General features: G+C 46.1%; 1 protein-coding gene across 12 annotated transcripts in view; it reads right to left on the reverse strand.

The window, feature by feature from the left end:
• Positions 1–25,545, reverse strand: part of PLXNB1 (plexin B1) — a 210,606-nt gene that overhangs the window by 73,913 nt on the left and 111,148 nt on the right. For 11 of the 12 annotated variants that reach the window (XM_039482201.1, XM_039482209.1, XM_039482211.1 and 8 more), the window contains 6 exons: positions 18,470–18,598; positions 4,306–4,406; positions 3,133–3,265; positions 1,741–1,897; positions 909–1,017; positions 707–815 (listed from right to left, as the gene is read on the reverse strand). In XM_039482201.1, coding sequence (XP_039338135.1) covers positions 707–815; positions 909–1,017; positions 1,741–1,897; positions 3,133–3,265; positions 4,306–4,406; positions 18,470–18,598 — 738 coding nt within the window. The remainder of the gene's footprint in view (positions 1–706; positions 816–908; positions 1,018–1,740; positions 1,898–3,132; positions 3,266–4,305; positions 4,407–18,469; positions 18,599–25,545) is intronic. The other variant, XM_039482212.1, reaches the window with a different exon arrangement.

Genomic DNA, 25,545 nt, shown 5'->3' on the forward strand with positions numbered 1-25,545 from the left:
CCATTTTACCCTTATGAGATTTCTACTGAGAGAGAGATAAGCCTCTCACACCAGCTGGCTTCGCTGAGCACAGGGAATAAAGGCTAACACTGCACAGCCTACAGAGAGATTCTGAGGGCTTGAAACTCTCAGAGTATGAAGGATTAACTCAATTATCAGCTTCTCCTCTTGCACAGCTTCATCCACCCTTCCCCACACCAAGATACACCTGTCCCTCCCAGCTGGTGTTCCCTGCTCATCTTCTTCACCCTGCAACGTGCCCCAGCCTGATACACTTCTCCCCAGGCCAATTCTCTTTTGCTCCCTGCCTGCCTCCCTATTATCAGTTCCCTGATGGTTTTCTCCCAGACTCCTGATGCCTCATAGTTTCCCCAGATCCCTTACATCACGATTGCAGGCTGGGCATGAAGGGGGGTTTCTGGATGAGTTATGACTCACTCTGAATAAGAGGCCCATCCTGCCTCACTGCCCTGTTGCTGGAAACCTTTCCTCAGCCCCCATCCCACAATACCTGAGAAAACTCTACAAAGCAGCCAGGCTCTGAGGGATCAGGAGCCCCTCTTTAGTATCAGAAGGGGACACATACGCCTCTTGATACTCTCAGCCCACAGCAGCAAGATGGCTGCCACTTTAATCTGAGTAAAAACATAATCTTTCTGGACTTCAATGGCAATCTTAGCAGATGGGATCTATGCACGAGACAAACCCTCTCATTGTAGATAATGGTCCCCTCTTCACAAGTTGCTTTGTGGGTGCAGAGGTGTTGGTGGATACACCAGTTACATCCCCAGTGACTGCTCACACATCCCTGACACCTGAAACAACAGTACAAGATTAGCCTCTGAGGAAGTCCAGTAGACAGATAGGAATGGCCAAAGCCTTTAGACAGGGAACCAACATGTACTCACGGTGCTGACTTCCACTGCAAGGCCACTGCGGCACAGTCATAGAAAGAGAAATCCACTGAAGCAATGAAGACATTATGGAAACGCACCACTAGCTTTACAGTTATGTGCTCTGAAAAGGGAAACAAAAATTGCACCTCTAAAATACTGGAGCTGTGACAGGTCCCCATGCTGCAGCATTATTAGACAGACAGACATATGGTACGCTTTATAGAGGGACACACTGTCTCCATAGTTTAGCTGGGAAGCGAGCCTCCCAGCATAAGCCCGATTTTCATCCTCCCTTATATAATGATTTCCATTGGTTTGGTTTGCCCATGCAACCTTAACTCTGCCCTCTTTCAGAAATATCCCAGCATGCCCCATTCACACATATACCATTCCTCCACCAACAGTGACTGAAATATAGATGTTCTTCACCTCCTTTACAACCCATTCACTCTCACCCACAGGACAAATGGACAGAAAGGAAAAAAAATACGGTTGCCCACACCACCTTCTGTCTACCCTCTTTGAGCAATGCTTCAATGCGCACATACTCACAGTGACCCTTGACACTTTACGATTCAGGGGTTCCAGAGCTGGTGAACACTGACACTCATCCAGCTCCCCAATACCATATGTGTACAATTTAAGAACCATGTGACAGATTTTAAAACTCCCTTATACTTACTCACAGGATACCAACTCAACCTACACTTTTACTTAACCATCACTAAAGCATTAGAATTCTCTCATATTCTACCTCACCACACGATTCTGACAAACTTTGCTGTTCCCTCTCCTGATGATTTTGTTTACCAGTCACTTCATTTACAGAAAATGTTGAACTGACCTGTTCCTGTTTTCAAAGCTGGTGCTTGGCTGGGATCTGGGGAGGGACACACGATGCCTGACTCTGTCAGAACTGCTGGACTCTCATAGTCTTCAAAGTAACATGAATAGGCTTCTTCCTCATGCAAGGATGGTAAATCCAAGATAGTGAGGAAAATCTGCCAATCAAATATTAATATAAATCCATAATTTGTCCCTTCATAATTCACATTTTTCTAGTCAATATAATTTTGTTTTCCTAATTACGTACAGATGTGGTCTCCTCATCTCAAAAAATATATACTGGCACTAGACAAGGTTCAGAAAAGGGCAACTAAAATGATTAGGGGTTTGGAACGGGTCCCATATGAGGAGAGATTAAAGAGGCTAGGACTCTCCATCTTGGAAAAGAGGAGACTAAGGGGGGATATGATAGAGGTATATAAAATCATAAGTGATGTGGAGAAAGTGGATAAGGAAAAGTTATTTACTTATTCCCATAATACAAGAACTAGAGGTCATCAAATGAAATTAATAGGCAGCAGGTTTAAAACAAATACAGGGAAGTTCTACTTCATGCAGTGCACAGTCAACTTGTGGAACTCCTTACCTGAGGAGGTTGTGAAGGCTAGGACTATAACAGCGTTTAAAAGAGAATTGGATAAATTCATGGTGGTTAAGTCCATTAATGGCTAATAGCCAGGATGGGTAAGGAATGGTGTCCTAGCCTCTGTTTGTCAGAGGGTGGAGATGGATGGCAGGAGAGAGATCACTTGATCATTGCCTCTTAGGTCCACTCCCTCTGGGGCACCTGGCATTGGCCACTGTCAGTAGACAGGATACTGGGCTAGATGGACCTTTGGTCTGAGCCGGTATGGCCGTTCTTATGTTCATCTCTCATTTTAAGAGACACAGAAACAAGTAATTGATCCATCCATCCACTGTCTTTCTAAGATGGCTCCCACTATTGTATCTAATCTCATTAGCCTTGCTGCCCTTTTGATGATTTTCACTTTCTTTCGTTATCTTTTTAATAATCAGCATCATGAAGCTTTAGAAATCTATAGGCATGCTTACACATGCCAAGCCAAGGACAGACTTTGCAGTAGCAGCACAAGGCAAGTAAGAACCCTCAAAATGCATCACTCTCATAATAATATATGCATAGACATCTGACTTGACAAAGCCGTGATGGAACCCATCCCTCCTGGGGCCACTATGGCACGTAAGTGCCCTGAGTAAGGCACACTCTGATGAACTCCAAAGCTCAGTGATTCAGCTTCCACTGAAATCAATAGGAGATTTTCTCATTTACACCAGAATGGAAGATGGCCGACCATCTACAAATATGAAAGGAGAAAGCCACCATTTTTATCACAGGGGTATGTTTTCCAAGTACAATGTCACTGCTCACATTTCTCTTTTCTTCTCTGCTGATATTAGCTGGGCTTAGTGACTGGATGGATAAACATTGCTGTGTAGAATTAAAACTCCAGAGCCACTGCTCACTCACTATGGATCTGGAGCACTCAGAGCGACGACTGCACCTAAAGAAAGAGATTTAGGAAACCATCAGCGTGCTCTCCAAAACTGAGGAGGGGATGCATTCTTTGGCTACAATATTCCTGTGAGCAGGACTCTCCCCAGCAACAGTGGTAGGGAAACCAAACACACCAACTACAGTAGTGACAACAAGCTAAGGCATGTAGTCTCAATAGCCCTAACTGTGCTATGGCAATCCAAATTTGGGCATGTATGGAAATCTTGGCAACACTGGGTACATTAGATACAGCACAACTTTGTTTTGTAAATTATATTTACAGTTTACAGCTGAGTAAACCTGGCCACTAAGATTAAAGGTGGAGGTGAGAAACCTGACAGGAATAAGGGACATAACAGAGGGTTATGAACTGAACACTGTGGCACTGCATAGACAGAAACAGAGAAAAGGATAGCCAAGTGGAAGTAGAACCCTGTTTGATGGGAGCTGGAGTTCACAGCATTGCTGGATCCACTACCAAGGACTGGAACAGAGTGTTGAAGGCTAAATGAGGAGAGAGGATGAGCCAGTAGCAGCAGAAAGGAGAAGGCTGTTAGCTGCATGGAACAGACTAGTTTCCTTGCTGTGGTCAGTGAAACCCAGACTGAGATCCACTGGGAAGGATACAGTGCATGGTGACTGAAGACAAGCGCAGAACTGAGTGAAATGCAGTGGCTCCAATTTGCAGGAACTGGAAGGTGCCAGAGAAAAAGCAGCTGTTGACTAATGGTGGCATTTCAGGGAGGTAGTGTGGGAAGACAGAATCGGATGATAGAAGGATGAGGGATTAAAGAATGAATGAACTCAGAGGAGATGTATGTACCACATGCAGCAGCTAAAAGTATTCTAAGTAGGGCTATACAAGTCTAAATATATGTTGCACAAGATCATATAAATGTACAAACAGAAGAGTTAACATCATCGCATACTGTACCTTATTGGAATTTTAGTAAAACTGATAGAACTAAACAAAAGAAAATTCATTAGCTAATCCCAAATAATCATTTCTCTGAAGAGCCTTGTTGAGGAAGTGATCAGAGATCTTACCGTCCCTGGAGAACACACCAGCCACAGTATGGATCTTTCAGTGTCAAACACGATTCACAATCCAAGTACTGTGAACATTCTAATATGGGAACCTTTACCACCTGCCAGAGAAAGACAAATTAATCTAGTGAAATTCCAGCTGAAAACCTAGCAGCTCCACCCACAAGTCCTACAACTTCTGCTCATTCAACATTCTGTTAGCTACCAGAATAATCTGAAACTAAAGAAATAGGAGCCAAATATTCAAAAGTGGCTGTTTCCCATATTAGTAGAAGAGAAAGTTGTTCCATTGGATGGTGTTGGCTGCTACAAAAATGCCAAGGCAGAGCTAAGACACAGGTGCTGCTATTATATAAACTACTAGTAGTACAATCTTTTTCAAAAGCAGAAAACTCTGGTATGGTGAAAAGGTCAGATTTTAATGTCACAGAAAGACTGATGCACAATAGATTCCATCCCTCTTTTCTCACAGAAGTTGTTGCAGTACAGAGTTATGCAATGGATCCTTGATGACCTCCTGCAGTATGTGCTTCAGTTCAGTTCTCAATAAATATTATTGTGGACCGCCTGGTCTAGGCCAGCTGTTTGTTTAAACCTCAATTCTTCTAAGTGCTCTAAAATCTACATGGTTACTCAGATTGCCCTGAAATTTGACATGGCTCACTGGGCACTGGTCAGGGTGTTCCAAATTTGTGGTCATTTTGACCAAGGGGTTCCCAAAATACAATCCCCCCAAAAAGTATTTTCTTAATGTTGACATATTTTTGCCCAGAACTGGGGATCAAACCATGGCTCTGACCCTGATACAAGGCTCTCCCTCACTTGAGGGTTTCCCCCAAAGAGTGTATGGCACCCACTAGCCTTCTGGGGGAACAAAATTCAGAATGGTATTAGCTGAAGAGCTTGGCTCCCAATTTACCCTCATGCCTAATGCTCACAAGCAAATCAGATTACACTGAACATGCAAAGATAAAGAAGCCAAGAGGGTTTGTAGTTTAGGAAGTTTCATGGTACCTAGATAGCTTATGGCGATAAGCAGATGACTTAGATCCTAAACTGTGCCCAGCTAATGACACTTCAAATCCCCGGTAGGGCAAACATCTGGAAAAGGTCTGAGCTGGAAGGTCTACATGTTGCACGAAATGGTAGGGGAGAGGTTGGAGAAGAAAAGAAACACCCCCGTCTTCTCTCATGCATGTAAATTTACTAAGCCCATGTAATAAAGCTCTCAAGATTTTGGGACATATAGATGTCTGAAATTTCTCTCTCTGGCTCTGTTAACAACTACACACTTAAATGCATGACTATAATCCCCATTCCACTATCACAAAATGTACAGGAGAGAGAGGAGCACAGAGTAATGGTGTCTAGAGACTCCTGCACTGCAACTATTGCTGGCTCTGGCAGTGGCCTGCTGCGTGACCTTGGGCAAGTCTCTTCACCTCTCCGACATTTTCCTTAATCAACAAGTGTTGTAGCCAACATGGAGGAATTCTACATTAGATCTTGACAGATAAAGAAGGTCTGATCACAGAACTAAAATTAATGGTAATTTAGATACACGTAATCATGATTTGATCATATTTCTAATGTGGACCTGGAACAAAGTCCAGACCAGTGATTTAAATATATACTTGGTGCTTTAAAAATGTCAATTTCACAAAGCTGAAAACATTTATCAGCCAAATCAGCTGGGAGGAAGAATTCAATCAGAAAAATATAAACGATCATCCAAAATTGTTTAAGATCACTTTCATAGATGCCCAAAAAGCCACCATCCCACAACTGAGGAAAAAGGGTTAAAAATCTGACCTGGTTTAGTGGGGAAGTGAAGGCAACTATACATTTTTTTTTAAAGATCTATATATCAAATGGAAGAGAGGGGAAGTTGATAGTAATGAATATAAATCAGAAGCAAGGAATTGTAGAAAACTGATAAGAGAAGCAAAGGAACACAAGGAGACATCTATGGCTAACAGAATTAAGGACAATAAGGAGGCGCTTTTTAAGTACGTTAGGAACAAAAAGTATCCTAACAATGGTATTGGTCCATTGATAGATGGAAATGGTAGAATTATCATAACACAGAGAAGACAGATGTCTTCAATAAATATTTCTGTTCTGTATTTGGGAAGAAAATAGATGATGTAGTCATATCATATGATAACACACTTTCTATTCCACTAGTATCTCAGGAGAATGTTAAACAGCAACTACTAAAGTTAGATATTTTAAAATCAGTTGGTCCAGATAATCTGCATCCAAGAGTTTCAAAAGAGCTGGCTCAGGAGCTTGCTGGGCCGTTAATGTTGATTTCAATAAGTCTTGGAATACTGGGGAAGTTCCAGAAGATTAGAAGAAAGCTACTTTAAAAAGGATAAATGGGATGACCCAGGTAATTGTAGGCCTGTCATTCAGACATCAACTTCGGCAAGATAACAGAGCGGCTGATATGGGACTCGATTAATAATTAAAGGAGGTTAATATATTTAATGCCAATCAATATGAGTTTATGGAAAACAGATCCTGTTAAACTAATTTGATATCTTTTTTGATGAGATTACACGTTTGATTGATAACGGTAATAGTGCAGATGTAATATACGGAGACTTCTATAAGTCATTTGACTTAGTAGGCATGACATTTTAAAACCTGAATGATGCAAAATTAATATGGCACACATTAGACGGATTAAAAACTGGCTATCTGACAGGTCTCAAAAAGTAATTGTAATGGGGAATCATTATTGAATGGGTGTGTTTCTAGTGGAGTCCCATAGAGATCAGTTCTTGGACCTATGCTATTTAAAGTTTGCAGATGACAGAGAAATTGGGGGAGTGGTAAATAACGAAGAGGACCAGTCACTGATTCAGAGTGCTCTGGACCGCTTGGTAAACTGGGCACAAGTAAACAATGTGCATTTTAATATGGCTAAACGTAAATGTATATATCTAGGAACAAAGAACTCAGGTCATACTTACTGGATGGGGGACTCTATACTGGGAAGCAGTGACTCTGAAAACAATTTGTGGATTGGTGGATAATCAGCTGAACATGAGCTCTCAGTGTGACACAGTGGCCAAAAAAGCTAATGCAATTCTGGAATACACAAATGGGGGAATCTCAAGTAGGTGTAAAGAGGTTATTTGACCTCTGTGTTTGGCACTTGTGTGACCGCTGCTGGAATACTGTGGTCAGTTCTGCTGCCACAATTCAAGAAGGATGTTGATAAACTGGAGAGGGTTCAGAGAAGAGCCATGAGAATGATTAAAGGATTAGAAAACATGACTCAAGGAGCTCTAGTTATTTAGCTTACCAAAGAGAAGGTTAAAGGGGAACTTGATCACAGTCTATAAGGACCTACATGGGGAACAAATATTTAACAATCTGCTCTTCAATCTAGCACAGAAAGGTGTAACGCAATCCAATACCTGGAAGTTGAAGATAGACAAATTCAGACTGGAAATAAGATGTAAATTTGTAATAGTGAGAGTAACTAACCACTGGAACAAGTTACCAAGGATCGCAATAGATTCTCCATCACTGACAATTTTAACATCAAGAGGGGATGTTTCTCTAAAACCTATGCATTAGGAAATATTTTGAGGGAATCTATGGCTTGTGTTATACAGAAGTCAAACTAGATGACCACAATGGTCATTTCTGGTCTTGCATCCGAAGAAGTGGGTATTCACCCACGAAAGCTCATGCTGCAAAACGTCTGTTAGTCTATAAGGTGCCACAGGATTCTTTGCTATTTCTGGTCTTGGAATCTACGAATTTGTAAATAATCTACGGACCTGAGCCTCAGTTTCCCATATGTAAAATGGGTATATGGATGTAAAGTTCTTTGAGATGTACTGATGAAAAGCGCTATATAAAAGCTAGGTCTTTTTGTTACTGTTTAGACACAGTAGTTTATCTACTGCAAACCTAGATGAGAACTGTGATGAACTGGGGTTATGTCTGTTCAAATTATGAATTCTGATTGATATTGTGAAGTTGTACTGTGAAAACCTGCTTTATCATGAATGCTTATACGTATGTCGATCCACCATAGCTGACAGGACCTGTAGCAGTTACACACCAGACAGATACTACAAAAGGTGCTTAGGCCCTAACCACCCTAGTGTGGTGAAAACATCTGGGAACAGTGGGTGAGCTGCATCCTTAGAAAACCAGTTTAGCTGACTCCTCAGAGGGAGGAGGAGGGAAGAGGTAGGAGCAGTGGCAATTTACCAGGAGTAGAATAAAAAGACCAGGTGACCAGGAGAGGTTTAAATAAAATAAATACACAAGAACAGGGGGAGTCAGACAAGAAGCAGTAGCTTGGGGCAAGAGAGAGCATGGTCATGGAAGCTGGATAAGGGGCTCTAAGGGAGAGGTCATTCAGCATTTAGCAGCCTCATGAGACAGGGGGTCTCTGCCCCGTTTCCTGAGGCCAGATAACCACAAGAACTCTGGACAACCCAAGGGTTTCATACCCCAGCCAAAAGAATGCCCTGCAATGCTGAGGAAACTGAGGCAGGGACATGTGTTTAGTCTTTCATGTTTTGTATGATCTGGATTCTCCTGTGCTTTACATGATTAAGTATAAAAGAGCATAAAGGCATTAGACTATACAAAGTGCACGTGTGTTGTCTGCTTCAGAACTACTGCATGCCCCTGAGAATTAAACTGTACATCAGAAACTTCACTTCTTTGGGGCATAGTTTTGGGAGAGGGGGATGTTTACGTAACTGAGATCAGTGCTGATCCTGGGTCCTAGGACAGGTGGGTTTGAAGCCCTGTGATACACATTCATCCTGCAGGGTTTAATGCAAGCCAGATGGGCCAATTAACAAATTAGGTAGCTAATGAAGGAGGCTCAGCTGGGCAGCTGAAAGCAGAAGGGGCTGCTGGGATAAGGCAGACCCTCCTAGGAGAAAGGAAGGAATGAGTGGAGACTGCAGCCTGCAGTCAATCCCTGGGAAGAGGGAGGAGGCTTTGGGAACTGGTAGGCCTAGGAAGAAAAGGGAAACCATTAGTGGGAAGTAGCCCAGGGATAGAGCAGTGAGGCTAGAGAGAGAGGGCCCTGTTTGCTGGGCTGAACCCAGAGAAGATGGAGGACCCGGGATCCCCTACCAGCCACTGGGCGAGTGGCACCAAGACAGTGAGCGGGAAGACTGCCTCAGAGCATTGAGGAGCTAACCCCGCCCAGAAGGGGAGAACAGAGATAGTGACATGGCCAGAGGGTCAAGCCATGGAGAGGATATTGCATTTCCTGAGGCTGCGAGAGGGGCTGCAAGCAGATAGCAGAGACGAAATGACAGTGTGCAAACTGCAGCTGGGAGATGGGGGCAGCATCGGCCTCAAGCTAATCCCCGGAGTACCAGGAGGAGGCACCAGCCCAGCAGCGAGCGATGCGCCCTGTGACAAGCCCCATTTCCAAGACGTGGTAGCAGTCCGAGAGTCAGTGCCCGGGAAATATGCCAAAGAAGCTAAGGGAGAAAGCAGTGCTGCAGCCTGCTGAGGTTTTAGAAGTGTAACACACACCAGGGGATCCAGAGCTCAGAAGCTTGGATTCTCCTCACAGCAGTCCTAGTGGATAGCCAGGAAGGAGTGCTCGCTAGGATCTGTGACAACTACAACTGCTTAAATGGCTACTAACTCCTACAAACATTCCTCTTTCTGTTTTAAAAAAAATTAGGAAATTCACTGATGGATGACATCATTAATGCAGAGTTAAGTTTGCCTGGTGGTATCTCATGTCCTCAAGAATATCAAGTTCAGCAAAAGTCAAACCTTTGAAAAAGAGGAAATATATGCCAACAAAATGTTAAATCTGCCCTCTTTGAGTAATGACCCAATACTTCCATAGCTCACATACCTGCACTCTGCTTTTCCAGAAAGTGCATATCACTCAGGGAATTGGGCATGTGACAACCGTAGCAGAGTAATATGCCTTCTCTTTTCAAAGGTAAAATTTGTTTTTAGGTGAGCTGTTCTGAACAGGGGCTACCTACACTATTCTACACTCAAGCACTGGGCAACCACACACTGGTTAAATTTTACAACCCCTCACCCCCTTTTACACTCCCTTCATTCTTACTCATAGGATTCCACCTAACATTACACTTTCATTTACCTATCATTAAACACACTGACTGGGTTTCATATCCCACCTCACTGCTGACAATCCCCATGGCAAGCAGAGCCCTGTAACCCCACTCCTGAAACAACCTAAACAACTCGGTGCTGAACTGATGCATTCCTTTGATCACATATGGTGGAGCAAAGACTTACATGTACTCATATCACCATCATAGCTGTGTGATGCTCCTCAAAGAAATCTCCAGACCTCTTCAGATCAAAATCACATCTCTATCAAGCTCTCCAGCTAATGCCTCCACTGTTCAGTATAGCTATTCTTAACACAGCGAATGCAGAATGCAGTTAATTCCCTGGGGCTAGTCCCAGCTCTGGGGGGGCAGAGTTAAGGTTGTGTTGGTGTGTACTTTAACACTCAAGGAAGACAAGACCACTAAGGAGATGGTTCATCAATGGCTGTTAGTGAGGATGGGCAGGGATGCAAAACCATACTCTGAAGTGTCCCTAGCCTCTGTTTACCAGAAGCTGGGAATGGGTGACAGGGGATGGATCACTTGAAGGATCAGAGGATCACTTGAAGAGGAGACACTAAATGAATTTTTTGCATCAATCTTTACTGCAGATGACGAGAGGGAGATTTCCACATCTGGGCTATTCTGTTTAAGTGACAAATCTGAGGAACTTTCTCAGATTGAGGTGTCAATAGAGGAGGTTTTAGAACAAATTGATAAATTAAATAGCAATAAATCACCAGGACCAGAGGGCATTCACCCAAGTGTTCTGAAGGAATTCAGATGTGAAACTGCAGAACTATTAAATGTGATATGTAACTTATCACTTAAATTAGCCACTGTATCAGATGACTGGAGGATAGCTAATATAAAGCCAGTTTTTAAAAAAGGCTCAAGAGGCCCTCTTGGCAATTATAGGCCAGTAACCCTAGCTTCAGTACCAGGGAAAGTGGTTGAAACTATAGTAAAGAACAGAATTATCAGACACACAAATGAACATGAAAAGTTGGGGAAGAACCAACATGGCTTCTGTAAAGGGGAAATCATGCCTCATCAATCTATTAGAATTCTTTGAGGGGGGTCAACACATATTGGACAAGGGTGATCCAGTGAATATAATGTACTTGGACTTTCAGAAAGCCTTTGACAAGGTTCCTCACCAAAGAGTCTTAAGCAAAGTAATCAGTCATGGGATAAGAGGGAAGTCCTCTAACAGATGAGTAACTGGTTGAAAGATAGGAAACAAAGGGTAGGAATCAATGGTCAGTTTTCACAGTGGAGAGAGGTACATAGTGGGTTTCCCCAAGGAGTCTTACTGGGACCAGTGCTGTTCAACATATTTATAAATTATCTGGAAAAGGGGTAAACTGTGAGATGGCAGTTTGCAGATGATACAAAATCACTTAAGATAGTTAAGTTCAAGGCAGACTGTGAAGAGTTACAGCGGGATCTTACAAAACTGGGTGTGTGGGTAATAAAATGGCAAGTGAAATTCAACATTGAGAAATGCAAAGTCATGTACATTAGAAAACATAATCCCAACTATACATACAAAATAACGGAGTCAAAATTAGCTGTTACCACTCGAGAAAGAGATCTTGGAGTTATAGTGGATAGTTTCTGAAAACACCTGTTCAATGTGCAGTAGTAAAAAAAAGCTAACAAAATGTTAGTAACCATTAGGAAAGGGATAGATAAGACTAAGCTTGATAAGTTTATGGAGGGGATGTATGATGGGATAGCCTAATGTTGGCAATTAATTTGGCAATTGATCTTTGATTATTAGCAGGTAAATATGCCCAGTGGTCTGTGATGGGATGTTAGATGGGGTGGGATCTGAGTTACTACAGAGAATTCTTTCCTGGGTGCTGGCTGGTGAGTCTTGCCCACATGCTCAGGGTTTGACTGATCACCATATTTGGGGTCGGGAAGGAATTTTCCTCCAGGGCAGATTGGCAGAGGCCGTGGAGGTTTTTTGCCTTCCTCTGCAGCATGGGGCACAGGTCACTTGCTGGAGGATTCTCTGCAGCCTGAGGTCTTCAAACCACAATTTGAGGACTTCAATAACTCAGACATAAGTTAGGGTTTTGTTACAGGAGTGGATGGGTGAGATTCTGTGGCCTGCATTGTGCAGGAGGTCAGACTAGATGATCATAATGGTCCCTTCTGACCTTAAAGTCTATAAGATAAGAAGACAGAAAAGATCATAATGCGACTTTATCTATCCATGGTACACCCTAACCCTGAATATTACATGGAGTTCTGGTCGCCACATCTCAGTTTGGAAAAGCGATGACTGAGGAGGAATTTACGACCGTTACTAACCTTTCTATAACTGTTGTTGTTCGAGATGTGTTGCACATGTGCATTCCATGTTAGGTGTGTGCATGCCCTGTGCATAGTTGCCAGAAATGTTTCCCTCAGTGGTACACATCAGGTCAGCTCTAGCACCCTCTGGTGCCATGCGCTCATGGAGCAGTATAAGGGGACTGGCCAACTCCACACCTTCTCAGTTCCTTCTTGCCAACTAACTTTGTCAGAGGGGTAGGACGGTGGGTCATGGAATGGACCTGTGCAACACATCTCAAAGAACAATAGTTACAGAAAGGTTAATAACTATCTTTTCTTCGAGTGCTTGCATAGGTCCATTCCATGTTAGGTGACTCATAAGCAGTACCCTAGGTGGTGGGCTTGCAGTTCATGGACATGAAGACTGCAACACTGCCGTACCAAACCTGGCATCATCAATAGCTTGCTTGGTTGCGGCATAGTGGGAAGAAAAAGTATGCACCAATGACAAGGTCGCCACTCTGCAAATTATCTGGACTGGGATCTGAGCCAGAAACACCACTGAGGAAGCTTGTGCTCTCATAGAATGGGCAGTCAGGATGGCAGGTGTTGGGATGCCCACCTGCTCACAGCATGTGTGAATGCAGGAAGTGACCCAGGATGAAATTCTCTAAGCCAAAATGGGTAGGCCTTTCATCCTATCTGCTATTGCCACAAAGAGCTGTGTGGATTTACGGAATCGCTTGGTCCTTTCTATATAGAAAGCTAGGCCATGCCTAATATCCAGCACATGCAGATGCTGCTCCTCCCTATTCTTATGAGATTTCGGGAAGAAAACTATCAGGAAAATGGTCTAATTATTAAGAAACTGTGAAATCACCTTCGGGAGGAATGCAGGTTGGGAGTGAAGTTGTACCTTTGTCCTTAAAGAACACCATGTACGGGGGTTATGAAGTAAGGGCCCTAATCTCGGAGACCATTTTTGCTGAGGTAATTGCTACCAGAAAGGTGACCTTCCAGGAAACCTACAATAGAAGGCATGATGCCAGCAACTCAAAGGGAGGACCTGGGAGTCTTGACAGGACCAGGTTTAAGTTCCACAGAGGAATGGGTTTCTGGATCTGCGGGTATAGCCTTTCTAAGCCCTTGAGGAAGCAAATGGCCATTTCGTGTGAAAAAAGTGACCGACCCACCACCAAAAGGTGGAAAGCTGAGATGGCTGCTAGCTGTACTTTAATAGATGAAATAGCTAGGCCTTAGTGTTTCATCTGAAGAAAATACTCCAGCAGAGGCTGGAGAGGTGACCGAATGGTCGAGAGGCCTCGATTGGATGACCAAATGGAGAAACGCTTCCACTTGGTGAGGTAACATGGCAGACTTGCTCCGAACAGGCGTTTAACCATGGAACTTCCACATGGTCAGGTGGAGGGTGTTGAAGTTCGGTTAGAGCATTCAGCCGTGATCTTGCGAGATCAGGTCCAGGAGGGGAGGGAGTGGCATTGGGGTCGATACTGACAAGTCCAATAACATATCAAAGCAGTGCTGGCGTGGCCAGCCTGGATCTGTAAGAATAACCCTTGCCCTGTCCCGGCTGACCTTCAGTAAGACTTTGTGCACGAGAGAAATGGGGGGAAAGGCATGGAACAGGTACTTTGCCCAAGGGAGTAGGAAGGCATTGAATGAGCCTGGTCTGTGGCCACACAGAGGGCAAAACTGTTGACATTTCCTGTTCTGCCTGGTCGCAAACAGGTCTATCAGGGTATTCCCCCACCACTGGAAAATGATCCTTGCTATGTCAGGGCAAAGGAACCACTCTTGGGGAGAGAAGAAAGACCTGCTGAGCTGAACTGCCAGTTCGTTCTGGACTCCTGGAAGGTGAGAAGCTTCAAGGTGGAATGAGTGCTTCATGCAGAACTCCCACAAGCAAATGGCCTCTTTACAGAGAGGGGAAGAGCGGGCCCCTCCCTGCCTGCTGATGTAAAACATGGTGGCTGTGTTGTCTGTAGGGACTCGTTCAAGCTTGCTTGCAATGTAGGGTAAAAACACCTAGCATGCTAGGCGGACTGCTCTGAGCTCTCTGACATTTATATGTAAGAAGAGCTCTTCCTGGGGCCACAGACTTGGTGCCCTGAGGTGCCCCAGGTGAGCCCCCAACTCAGCTTGGATGCATCTGAGATTACGAATATTGAGGGCTGGGGTCTGATGAAGGGAACGCCCAAGTCTACTGAACAGGAGTCCCTCCACCAGTCAAGGGGGGCAGGTACTGTAAGCACCAAGTCCAAATGATGATGTGCATGCAGCCATGTGACCCAACAGCCTGAGGCAGAAATTGGCTATTGTGACTGGGTGGACTTTGACCTGAGAAATCAGTGACACCACTGACTGGAAGCGGGCTTTTGGGAGAAAGGCCCTGGCTCAGGTAGAATTGAGCACCACTCCAATAAACTCTATTCTCTGTACCAGGAGGAGTGTTGACTTCTGCTCGTTTATCAGCAGGACCAGTGCTCGAAAGGTTACTTGGACAAGGTAGATTCTGGCTTTCACCAGGGTCTCGGACCTTGATCAGCCAGTCATCATGGTATGGATATACTTGCACCCCTTGCCTTCACAGAAAAGCTGCCATTACTGCCATGCATTTAGGGGTTTCTGAGAGGCAAAACAGGAGGATGGTAAACTGGTTGTGGGTCTGGTTCATGACGAACCTGAGAAATCTTCTGTGGCCTTGGAAAATGGAGATGTGGAAATAGGCAACTTGCAAATTGATGGCAGCATACCAGTCCCCTGGATCCAGATAGGGAATGATGGAGGCCAGAGAGACCATGCAGAATGTCAGCTTTTTTAGATAACTGCTGAGGCAAAGCAAGTCTAGGATGAGTCGGAATCCCCCTTTGGAATTAGAAACAGCAAGAATAAAATCCTTTTCCTTTCAGATTCTGAGGTACCTCCTCCATGGCTCCTACCCAGAGGAAGTCTTGCACCTCCTGGGATAAAAGTTGCCCATGAGAAGGGTCCCTGAAGAGGGACAGAGATTGGAGGAAATAAACTGAAGCATATAACCTTCCTCCACCATACTCAGCACCCAACAGTCTGTGGTGATAAGGGACCATGCCAAGCTGAGGTGGGAGAGATGGTCCAAAAACAACAGGGGAACAGGATCCGGTATAGGAACTGGTATAACGCCTTCGGGCACCTCATCAAAAGTTCTGTTTGGAGCCTCCTGAATATCTGGGAGGGCCAGGTAGCGAGACTGAAGTGGACAGGGCATTTGTCTGTGCCTATAACCTCTGCTTCACTTTTTGAACAGGTCCTGACAGGACGGCGGAAGTGAAAAGCGGACCAGTTGTTGGGTCCTGAAGTGCTTCCTTGAAGGTGCCGGGGCATAGAGACCCAGAGACTTGAGGTTAGCTCTGGAGTCCTTCAGGCTTTGGAGCCTTGTGTCTGTTTTCTCCGAGGAGAAGCTCTCTTGAATGGAAGGTCCTGAAGAGACTGTTGAACCTTAAACTCTGATATGGAGTCCCAGACGTTGAAATTGTATCTCCCTAGCAATACCTGCTAGTTGGAGATGTAGAGCTGTAAACCACCAGTAGAATAAACCTTTCTACCAAAAATGTCCAGTTTTTTTAATTCTTTTGCCTTGGGGTGGCCCCTTGCAGCCCCTGCCTGTCTCTTTCATTGACCTTCAAGACCAGAAGGGACCCGGGAGGTGGGTGGGAGTATAAGTACTTGTAGCCTTGGTGGGAACAAAGTACTTCTCTGCTCTCTTTGAACTGGGGGCCAGTGAGGACGGTGTGTGCCAGAGGGTTTTGACTGGCCCCATGATGACCTCATTGAGAGGTTGAACCACCTTCAACAGGGCCACCACAGCCAAGATGTCGAACAGGCTGCATGAGGACTCTATAACTACCTCCACTTCCAGCCCTAAGTTCAAGGCCACTCTCTTCAATAGCTCCTTCTTGAAGTTGTCCTGGGGCCTCAAACACTGACATCAAACATCCTTAACACTGCCTTGTCTGGGGAGGAGGCCTACACTGGCAGGTGGCTCTCCTCTCCTTCTTCATCGACCAGAACCCGCTGCTCCAGGGCCTGAGGATTGGTACCGGAGTCTGGGTCAGACGTTGCATGGTGTGACCGAGGAGTCCGCCTCTCCGACACCATCAAGCAGGAACAGCTTGAACGAGGGCCAGGCATTGGGGGGGAAAAACCCCATGGGTTTCAAAAAAGCCATTGCATTTGCATGGGCCAATGCCCACTGCACCAGGAACTTGGAGGAACCCCCGTACCAGGATCCACTGCCATGTAGGGCTGACTGGTGGGGCACTGGTAACAGCACTGCTGAAAGCACCAGCAAGTCCCTGGCCGCAATGAACGCATCCCACCATCCCAGAGGCACCATGATGTTCCCCAGGTGCCAATGGCTGATCTGGCACTGGATTCAATACAGCCTGCAAACAGGGTGGACTTGACGGTGCAACCAGCAGAGCAGGGGCAGGGGAATGGCCAGACACAGACAGCACTCCACTGCGCTCCTTGTTCTTGTTTTTTCTTAGATCTAGGGAATGCCCCCTCTCAGACCGCTGCTTCTTATACTTCTTTCTCGGCAACAGTGTGGTGCCAAGAGTCCTGTGCAGCAGGAGGAGCACTCCTTACTGACGCTGAGGTACTTGACACCAAGTCCAACCAACTTGGCTCCAAAGTTGGTCTGAGTTCCCTTCCATCAGGAGAGACTTTAACCTGGCTTCCCAATCCTTCTTCGTAACCCAGCTTCAGCTGGCAGCAGATCTGACAGTGATCTCATACATGAATCTCAACCAAGCACTTTAGACAGCTGGAGTGCAGGTTGCTCAAAGGCATGGGCTTGCCGCAGGAGGCACAGGGTTTGAAGCCCGGAGACTGGGGCATGTCCAGCTACGAGCGCGCCGGAAACTCTACTAATAGTTGTGAGAGTCCAACTAAGTCCTACCTGAGAAGCAACTGGTTGAGAAAGAAAGAAATGGGATAGAGAAACAGCAAGAACCACTGAGAATCACCTGCTGAAGCAAGAGGAACAGTTCCAGCAATCATCAGCGGTGGTAAGAAGGAAAAAGAGGGTGTGGGGTCAGCCAGTCCCCTTATACTGTGCCATGACCTGACCCTTACCACAGAGGGAAAATTTCCTGGCAACTGTGCGCAGAAGAGAGGTCTATAAAATCATGAATAGTGTGGAGAAAGTGAATAAGGAAGTGTTATTTACCCCCTAAGGGAAGCTAGGTCACCAGCTGTTGAGGGCTCTTCCTCTCCCTGGAGAGAGGAATGAGGATTGAAGGACACTGTAGGTAGATGTGCTGCACAGGGATTGCGATGATGGCTTGGTGGTGGTTACATAAATAAAAACCTCACAGAAGTGTTCACAATTAAGAGGCATCCAAGACTGTTTGGGAGTGAACCCAAGGCAAGGTAGGAAAGGAGCTTGCCCTGTTACAGACCCTAGGCCTTTTTCTCCACACTGCTAACATACCTGTTACTATCTAACTGTTGGTCTCTGTAACATAACAACTACCTTTTACACTCATCCATCATTGCTGACATAACTACATGACTGGTGCACAAGGATGCCCAAGGGCTGGGACACCAATCCCTGGGATGGCAGGAGTCCCATCATATTTCACAGCCATGGCATGAGGCCAGGCCCCTGTGGCCACAGCCTGAGGCTGACTACAGACACCACTTTCCCTCAGGAAGTACTGTGGGCCCCAAATGCTTTCATTCCTTTGCAGTAGGGATTTCATTGCTCTCACCATTGACTGGGTCATGACGTACAGGTGCTGCTGCGACTGGTCAAAGAGCAGGTCTCCACTCACCATGCTGTTCAAGTGGATGATTAGAGAAGCATATGCATTAGCATCTCCCATTGCTCCTAAGTACACCTGTAAGAGACAGAGTCGTAGTTGGCAGGCAGGCAAAATGAAGATGGAAGTGGGTGGTCAGAAGGTTTGTGGGCAGCTGCTGTTTGTCTTATCTCCTTGTTACATCTTGTCATAAACTAGACTGTAATTACTCTGGAGCAGAGATGGTCTCTTTACTGAGTATCTGTACAGTGCCCAAAACAATGGGCTCTGACAGCCTGATTGGTGGACCTTTGTGCTACAGAAATGTAAATATATAACAATAATGGGGAAAGGAAATATACAAATGGATGAGCAGGTAGGTATGTGGGCAGGTGAAGGGGAAAGTGAGCTTTTGCAAACAGGTTTGAGGGCTGATGGGCAGACATCTGAACAGGCAGAGAGGAGTGCAAAAACGAGTGGATGAGTCAATAAGTGAACAAGTGGTCTGGTGGACAGGAGAAAAGTGAATGAATGAAATTAGCAGGGCAATAATTGCCACCTCCTGGACATAGCTATTGACTGATGTAGTGCTTAAACCACAAGATTTTTCAGGATAGTTTGTGTGTTCACAGGATGTAGGATGCCCCATCCTGGCCACACCAGTCCCATGAAAACCCTGAGATTATAGCTGAGGTGGTCAGTCATGGGTATCTGGGAACCGTACACTTGCTGTGGAAGGAACTAGTTATCAAGCCACTGAGTGACCATCATGAGAGAACATACTGTAATCACATCCACCACTGCTACCTATTGGGAACACTAAGGTCTGGAGTCGGGAGTTGGTGGTGAGAGTTTCGGATCTTGGTCCTTGTGGCACTAGGAAGGGGGAGACAAGGCAGGGAAATGTTGGGGAAAATAGATGGAAGATATAGTGAGGAAAAGATCTTCCCCGTTAGCCGAGGCTATTTTTCCATCATATGTCACACAAGTTTGCATTCAGGGGGTGCAGTTGCACCTACGCTGCTTTGGAGTTACCATATAACAGCAGTTGTGAGAATTACTCTTCTTTGCTATGTGGGCAGAGGTGAAAGTGGGCCGGTATGCCGTACGAATAAGAGGTGGCTGCTGGTACGGGCCTGTACATAGGTGATGTTAAAGTGCTGCCGCACGTGGCAGGGCTTTAACATCGCTGCCCCTTTTGCTCCCCCCCAGGGGCTGTTGGGGGAGGGGAGCGGGGCAAAAGGGGCAGCTGCCCTGGGTCCTGGAGATTTTAAAAGGCCTGGGGCTCCTGGCTGCCGCTTCCACTACTGTGGCAGCAGCCGGAGCCCCAGGCCCTTTAAATCGCCACTGGAGCCCCTGCCGGCACAGGCCGGGCAGCGCTGAAGGGCTGGCTGGGGGAGGCTGAGGCCCCGCCCCTTGCAGGAGCTCTGAGCCGTGCCCCCGTGCCAGTAAGACTTTTAAGTTACTTTCATCCATGTACGTGGGGCTCTGAGGTTGGGACCATCTCTTTCAGCTATGAATCTCTATGCCTTGACAGTAGACACTGCAACATGCTCTACCTGGAGGTATATCTTAAATCAACCCAGAAACTGAAAAGTGTGGAAACTGTGATAACCTAATTGGTACGTGGTGTGCCTCTTGCTAGCAGCATATGGAGCGTTTGTTCTAAGGCCTGTACTGGCTGCCTACAGGTTTCCAGGGGAAATTTATAGAAGCTAAGTTTGGTCTATAGAGACCTAAATGTCTTAAGTTATATTATATTGAGGAAGGATGACCATGTGGTTAAGGTTCTGGACTGGAACTCAGGACACCTGGGTTCTGTTCAAAGCTCTGTCACAGGCTCTGTGTGACCTCAGGCAAATCACTCTGTGCCTCAGCTCTCCATATGTAATGGGGAATATTCTTTATTTCAGGGGATCTGTGAGGAACAATTCGTGTTTCCGAGGCTCTAATGACATGGTCAGAAAAACTATATAAGCACCTAGACAGAGACATACAGCTGTAACTGTGGCCAGTAAAGGCACCTGAATGGTTGTCCTGTTGGTATAAGAGAGAGGGAACTGCCAGCAGGGTATTCTCCATAAGGGGCCTCCATTTGGAATTTATTCTCATGGCTGATCTCAGATTGCACTAACCTGTCAGCAACCAAGGCCTCATCTATGTATTCAAGGACGGTTGTGATACAAGACACAAAAGGGATAAAGGATGGCTGAGTAGTTAGTATGCTAGCCTGGAACTTAGGAAACCCAGAGTCAATTCCCTGCTCTTGCACAAACTCCTATATGACTGTGTGTAAGTCACTTGGGCCCAGATTCCCAAAGGTATTCAGGTTCTTTCCATTGTTAGGAAGTGGGTCATTTGTGGGTCTTGGCCTTAGTCACTCCATGTCTCAGCTTCCCAACTGTAATATGGGATAATAGCATTACACTATCTCACTGGAGTATTGCGAGGATAAACACATTAGAGATCTCAGGTGCTCAGATACTATGGTAATGGGTGCCATATACCTAAGAAAGATCACTGGCATTTGCAGGTGGGTTGGGGTGGTTGGTTATTTTGTGGTTTGGGGAAAATGAAGGTTTTTTTTTTTGTTATTTTTTTTTAAATGAGTAATTATTTTTAGATTCAGGCCCAGGATAGAGGGCTTTTTCTTTGTGTTACAAATTTATGTATTTATACGACAGACTCAAACACTCAGTGGCAGTCACAGAGATGGACACTCAAATAAGAGGTTTAAAGCAAGAGTAGAGTACAGCTCTTAAAAGCCTTGCAGAGTAGCACCAGTACTGGCTCAGAGAAAATTATAACCAAAAAATGTGTTTTGTATAAGCAGTTCTGCTTATTCTTAGGGATCCATGTCAGTCATGGAGGTCAAGGAAGTTACGTATTCCGTGACATTCCATAACCTCCAGGCTTTCTGCAGTGGCCAGTGTGGCTAACCCTGGGGTCGCCCAAGCAGCTGGCCCCAGGGCCAGCTGCTCAGGCGGCCCTGGGGACAGCCACACTGGCCACTGCTGGAGTGGCTCTGTGGCCAGCTGCACTGGCTGCTGCTCAGGCAGCCCCGGGCAGCAGCCGCTTCAGCTGGCCCCAAGGACTGCCTGAGCAGCGGCCCCAGGGGTGGCCAGAGCAGCCACTGCTCAGCGGCCCCCCGCAGCTGGTGCCACTAGCCCCAGGGCCCCCATCTCCAAGAGGTGCCCCCCTCGGCCTCCGCCCCCTCGAGCAGCAGCCCCCCCAGCTAAGATTTAATCAGGGGTATTTATAGTACAAGTCACAAACAGGTCACAGCCCATGAATTGTTGTTTATTGCCTGTGACCTGTCCATGACTTCTACTAAAAATACCCAGGACTAAATTGTAGCCTTACTTATTCTTAATTGAGAGCATGCTGAGTTTGAGCACAAGCCATCAGATGGCGCTGCTATCCAGCAGAGACTTACTTCTCTGGAATGGTGAATGGGCAAGACAGAAGTTGTTTCAGCCCTTAGTAGTAATAGATTGTGGCATGTGAGTGACAAACATCACAGGGAGGCAGGACAATTCAGTGTCTTCTTATAGGTTTGTCTCGATAATTGATCTGAGTGACTAAACAGTTCTACTTTGGGAATTATGATTCTCTGCAGTCTTTCCCAAGCTCCAGTGAAGTAGATCAGCATTATTGTCCCCAATTTGCAGAGGAGGAAATTGAGGAACAGAGACGTGACATGTCACCTATGGAGTCAGTGGAAAATTTCGGAACCAAAGCCAGATCCCAACTCCGAGATGTGTACCACAAGCACATCCTTCCTCCCAGAGATAAAGAAACAATGGGCACAAAATAGGACAGTGTTCCAGTCCTGCCGGAGTGCTCTGGAATACCATTCCCGCACTCTTTTGGGGAATGGGAACAGCGTTCTGCTACTTCTGCTCATTCTAACCACTTCCGAGCCTCCATGCGGGGGTTGAATGGGGCCCCAATTCCAGTGCTGGTGGAGGGTTCCAGTCCTGGGCCAGGGGGTTTCCTCCCCTCCCTGGATGCAAAGAGTCCTCCAAGCCAGCAGGTGCTGGGCCCCGGTAGGGGGCACTCAAGAGATGGGTCAGCACAGAGAGAGCCTGGGATGCTGTAGCTGTGTAGTAGTAGGATTTTATGTTTGTATTTTGTATAATTTAGAATGAAGGATAAAGAATAATAATGTAGCATGCATTAAATGTATTGATGTATGATTTGACCATATCCTACCAGCCACCCTTTCTGAAAGCAGAAAGGAATGGCCTAGTGTGCCATAGGTAAAGATGCATCAGCCAGAAACTTGTGTCTGAAGCTGATTTCAAGGCAGTGACAGACCTTTAGGGTCACCATTTTGTTGTAGGTTTAGCATTCTGAAATAAGTAAAAGAATGCAATGATTGTTTTCTCCTGCATTGCAATGTGATGTTCCTATTCAAATGCTTTGTGTAAATCAATCTGGTTTTGTGTGTGAATGAGGAACGTGTGTGTTAGAAGATAAGTGTGAAGGCCATCACCGGACCAGATGTTCTAGGGAGGAATCAGGGACGGATGTAAAGATGCCGGGAGGTTGCAACATGCCCCTATTGAGATGTCAGAGGAGAGCAGATTGAGAACTCTAAAAGATGAGACAGGCACCTATCAATGGGGACAAGATAGCTGTGATCAAAACCAGCATGGGGTAACTCCCTGAGAGACTGATGAAAGAACAAAATAAAAGATGAGAAGAACAATTTAAGAAAACAAGCACTCGTCAAACAGCAGTTGATTACAGCATGACGGTGCAAAGCTCATTGATCCCAATGAAGGAAGATCACTATATAAACAAGGCGCTTTGCCATGAAACTTTGGGTTCATCCTGCCACGTTCATCCTGCCATTCCCCAGAGCATCGTGTCGCAACCGACAGAACCCGGCTCCTCTCTACCCGTGATCAACCTAGCTGGACACTAGGTTGATCTGGACTCTGGATTGGTAACTATAACATCAACTGGAGGGACGTGTGTGTGTACGTGTGTGTGTGTGTACGTGTGTGTGATTGAATGCATATGCTAATTGTTGTCTCTCCAATAAGTGCAGCGTATTGCCTTTTCCCCTGAAAAAGATCCTATGTGCTTCTTATAAGCATAACAACTGACCAGGCAAGTGAGCTTAGGGGCCAGATCCACCAGGAGCCCAGGGCGGAACTGGAGTTGGGCGATGTTGGGAGCTAGGTAGAAAAGCCATCCAGAAAGCAGAGCCCCCAGCTAGGCAAACATAGGGAGAAGGCAGGGGTGGGATGGGCTATGCAGGGAGTCACTCCCTGCTCCTCTGGGCCTCCTCCAGCTCCCCCTATCATCCTCCTACCTCCCCCCAACTACCTCTAGCTCCCTTTGCTCCTGTGCACCCTCCTAGGACATTGCACTGCCTCCTCCTGCCCCAATATGTACCTCAGCTCCACCCCTATTCAAGTGAGCTTCCACCACCTCTGGGGTTCTGACACTTCTGTTTTTAGGACTCCGGCACACAATAGGAGCACCTCCGTTGTCACCACTCCACGCCTGACCCTCACCAGTAAGAGAAAGTTACTCACCTTGCAGTAACTGAGGTTCTTCGAGATGTGTGTCCCTGTGGGTGCTCCACTCTAGGTGACGGTGCGTCCCGGCGCTGTCGATCGGAGATTTTCGGTAGCAGTGCCTGGTTGGGGCGCACGTACCCAGGTGGTATCTCCCGTCCAGTTGGAATCTTCCAGGGTGCGTGCACCCCACACCCTCCTCAGTTCCTTCTCTACCGTGGAGAGTATCTCAATACTCCAAAGTAGAGGGGAGGAGGGCGGGGAGTGGAGCACCCACAGGGGGACACATCTCGAAGAACCTCAGTTACTGCAAGGTGAGTAACTTTCTCTTCTTCTTCGAGTGCTGTCCCTGTGGGTGCTCCACTCTAGGTGAATGTGTAGCAGTACCCACTACGGTTGGTGGGACTTTGGAGATACGGCATGAAGTGCTGAAGATAGTACTGTATGACCTACTATTGTGTCTGCCGTGGTGTCTTGCGTTAAAGCATAGTGTTTTGCGAACGTGTGTTCAGATGACCATGTAGCTGCTTTGCAGATATCGGGAATGGGAACATTGTGTAGGAAGGCAACGGATGCCGACATGGCTCTAGTGGAATGAGTTCTTATGCCTTCAGGCGGTTGAAGATTCTTCGCACGGTAACAGGATCTGATGCAGTCAGAGATCCACTTGGATAGATGTTGTTTAGATATAGCCGTGCCTTTTGATCTTTCGGCAATTGAAACGAAGAGTCGTGGAGACTTGTGAAATGGTTTAGTCCTGTCTAAATAAAAGGCAATTGCTCGCCTGACGTCGAGAGTATGCAGGGTTGCGTCCTGTGACGTTTTGTGAGGTTTGGGGTAGAAAGTTGGTAAATATATAGGTTGGTTGAGGTGGAAGGTCGATACCACCTTAGGAAGAAATTGAGGATGTGGTCTCAAAGTGACTTTATCTTTGGAGAAGATTGTGTATGGAGGGTGGGCCATCAAGGCACTTATTTCTCCAACTCTCCTTGCTGACGTTATAGCAACTAGGAAAGCCACCTTCATGGACATATGGAGATCAGAGGAGGTAGCCAAGGGCTCAAATGGAGGTTTCATGAGAGCATGCAGAACGAGGTTAAGATTCCATGTAGCCACTGTTGCGTGAATTTCAGGGTAGAGATTTTGCAGGCCAGAGAGAAAGCATTTTATGGTGGGGTGTGTAAAGAGTGAGTACCCATCCAATAGTTCGTGGAAGGTGGTAAGCGCCGCCAGGTGCACTTTGATGGAGCTAAGCGAAAGTCCGTCCTGTTTCAGTTCAAGGAGGTAATCTAGAATGTTAGGAAGGGTCACATTGTTGGGAGCTAAATGTTTATGTGAGCACCAAAGAGCGAAGCGCTTCCACTTCTGAAGGTAGGTTTTGCGGGTGGAGCCTCTCCTACTGTGCAGGAGGACATGTAGGACTTGTTCGGAACAGGCTAGTTCATGGGTTTGGAACCATGAAGGAACCAGGCCGTGAGGTGGAGCTTCTGGAGTTGGGGATGAAGGACCCGC

This window comes from Mauremys reevesii, linkage group 7 (genome assembly GCF_016161935.1).
Source record: "Mauremys reevesii isolate NIE-2019 linkage group 7, ASM1616193v1, whole genome shotgun sequence".
NCBI classification, from domain to species: Eukaryota; Metazoa; Chordata; order Testudines; family Geoemydidae; genus Mauremys; species Mauremys reevesii.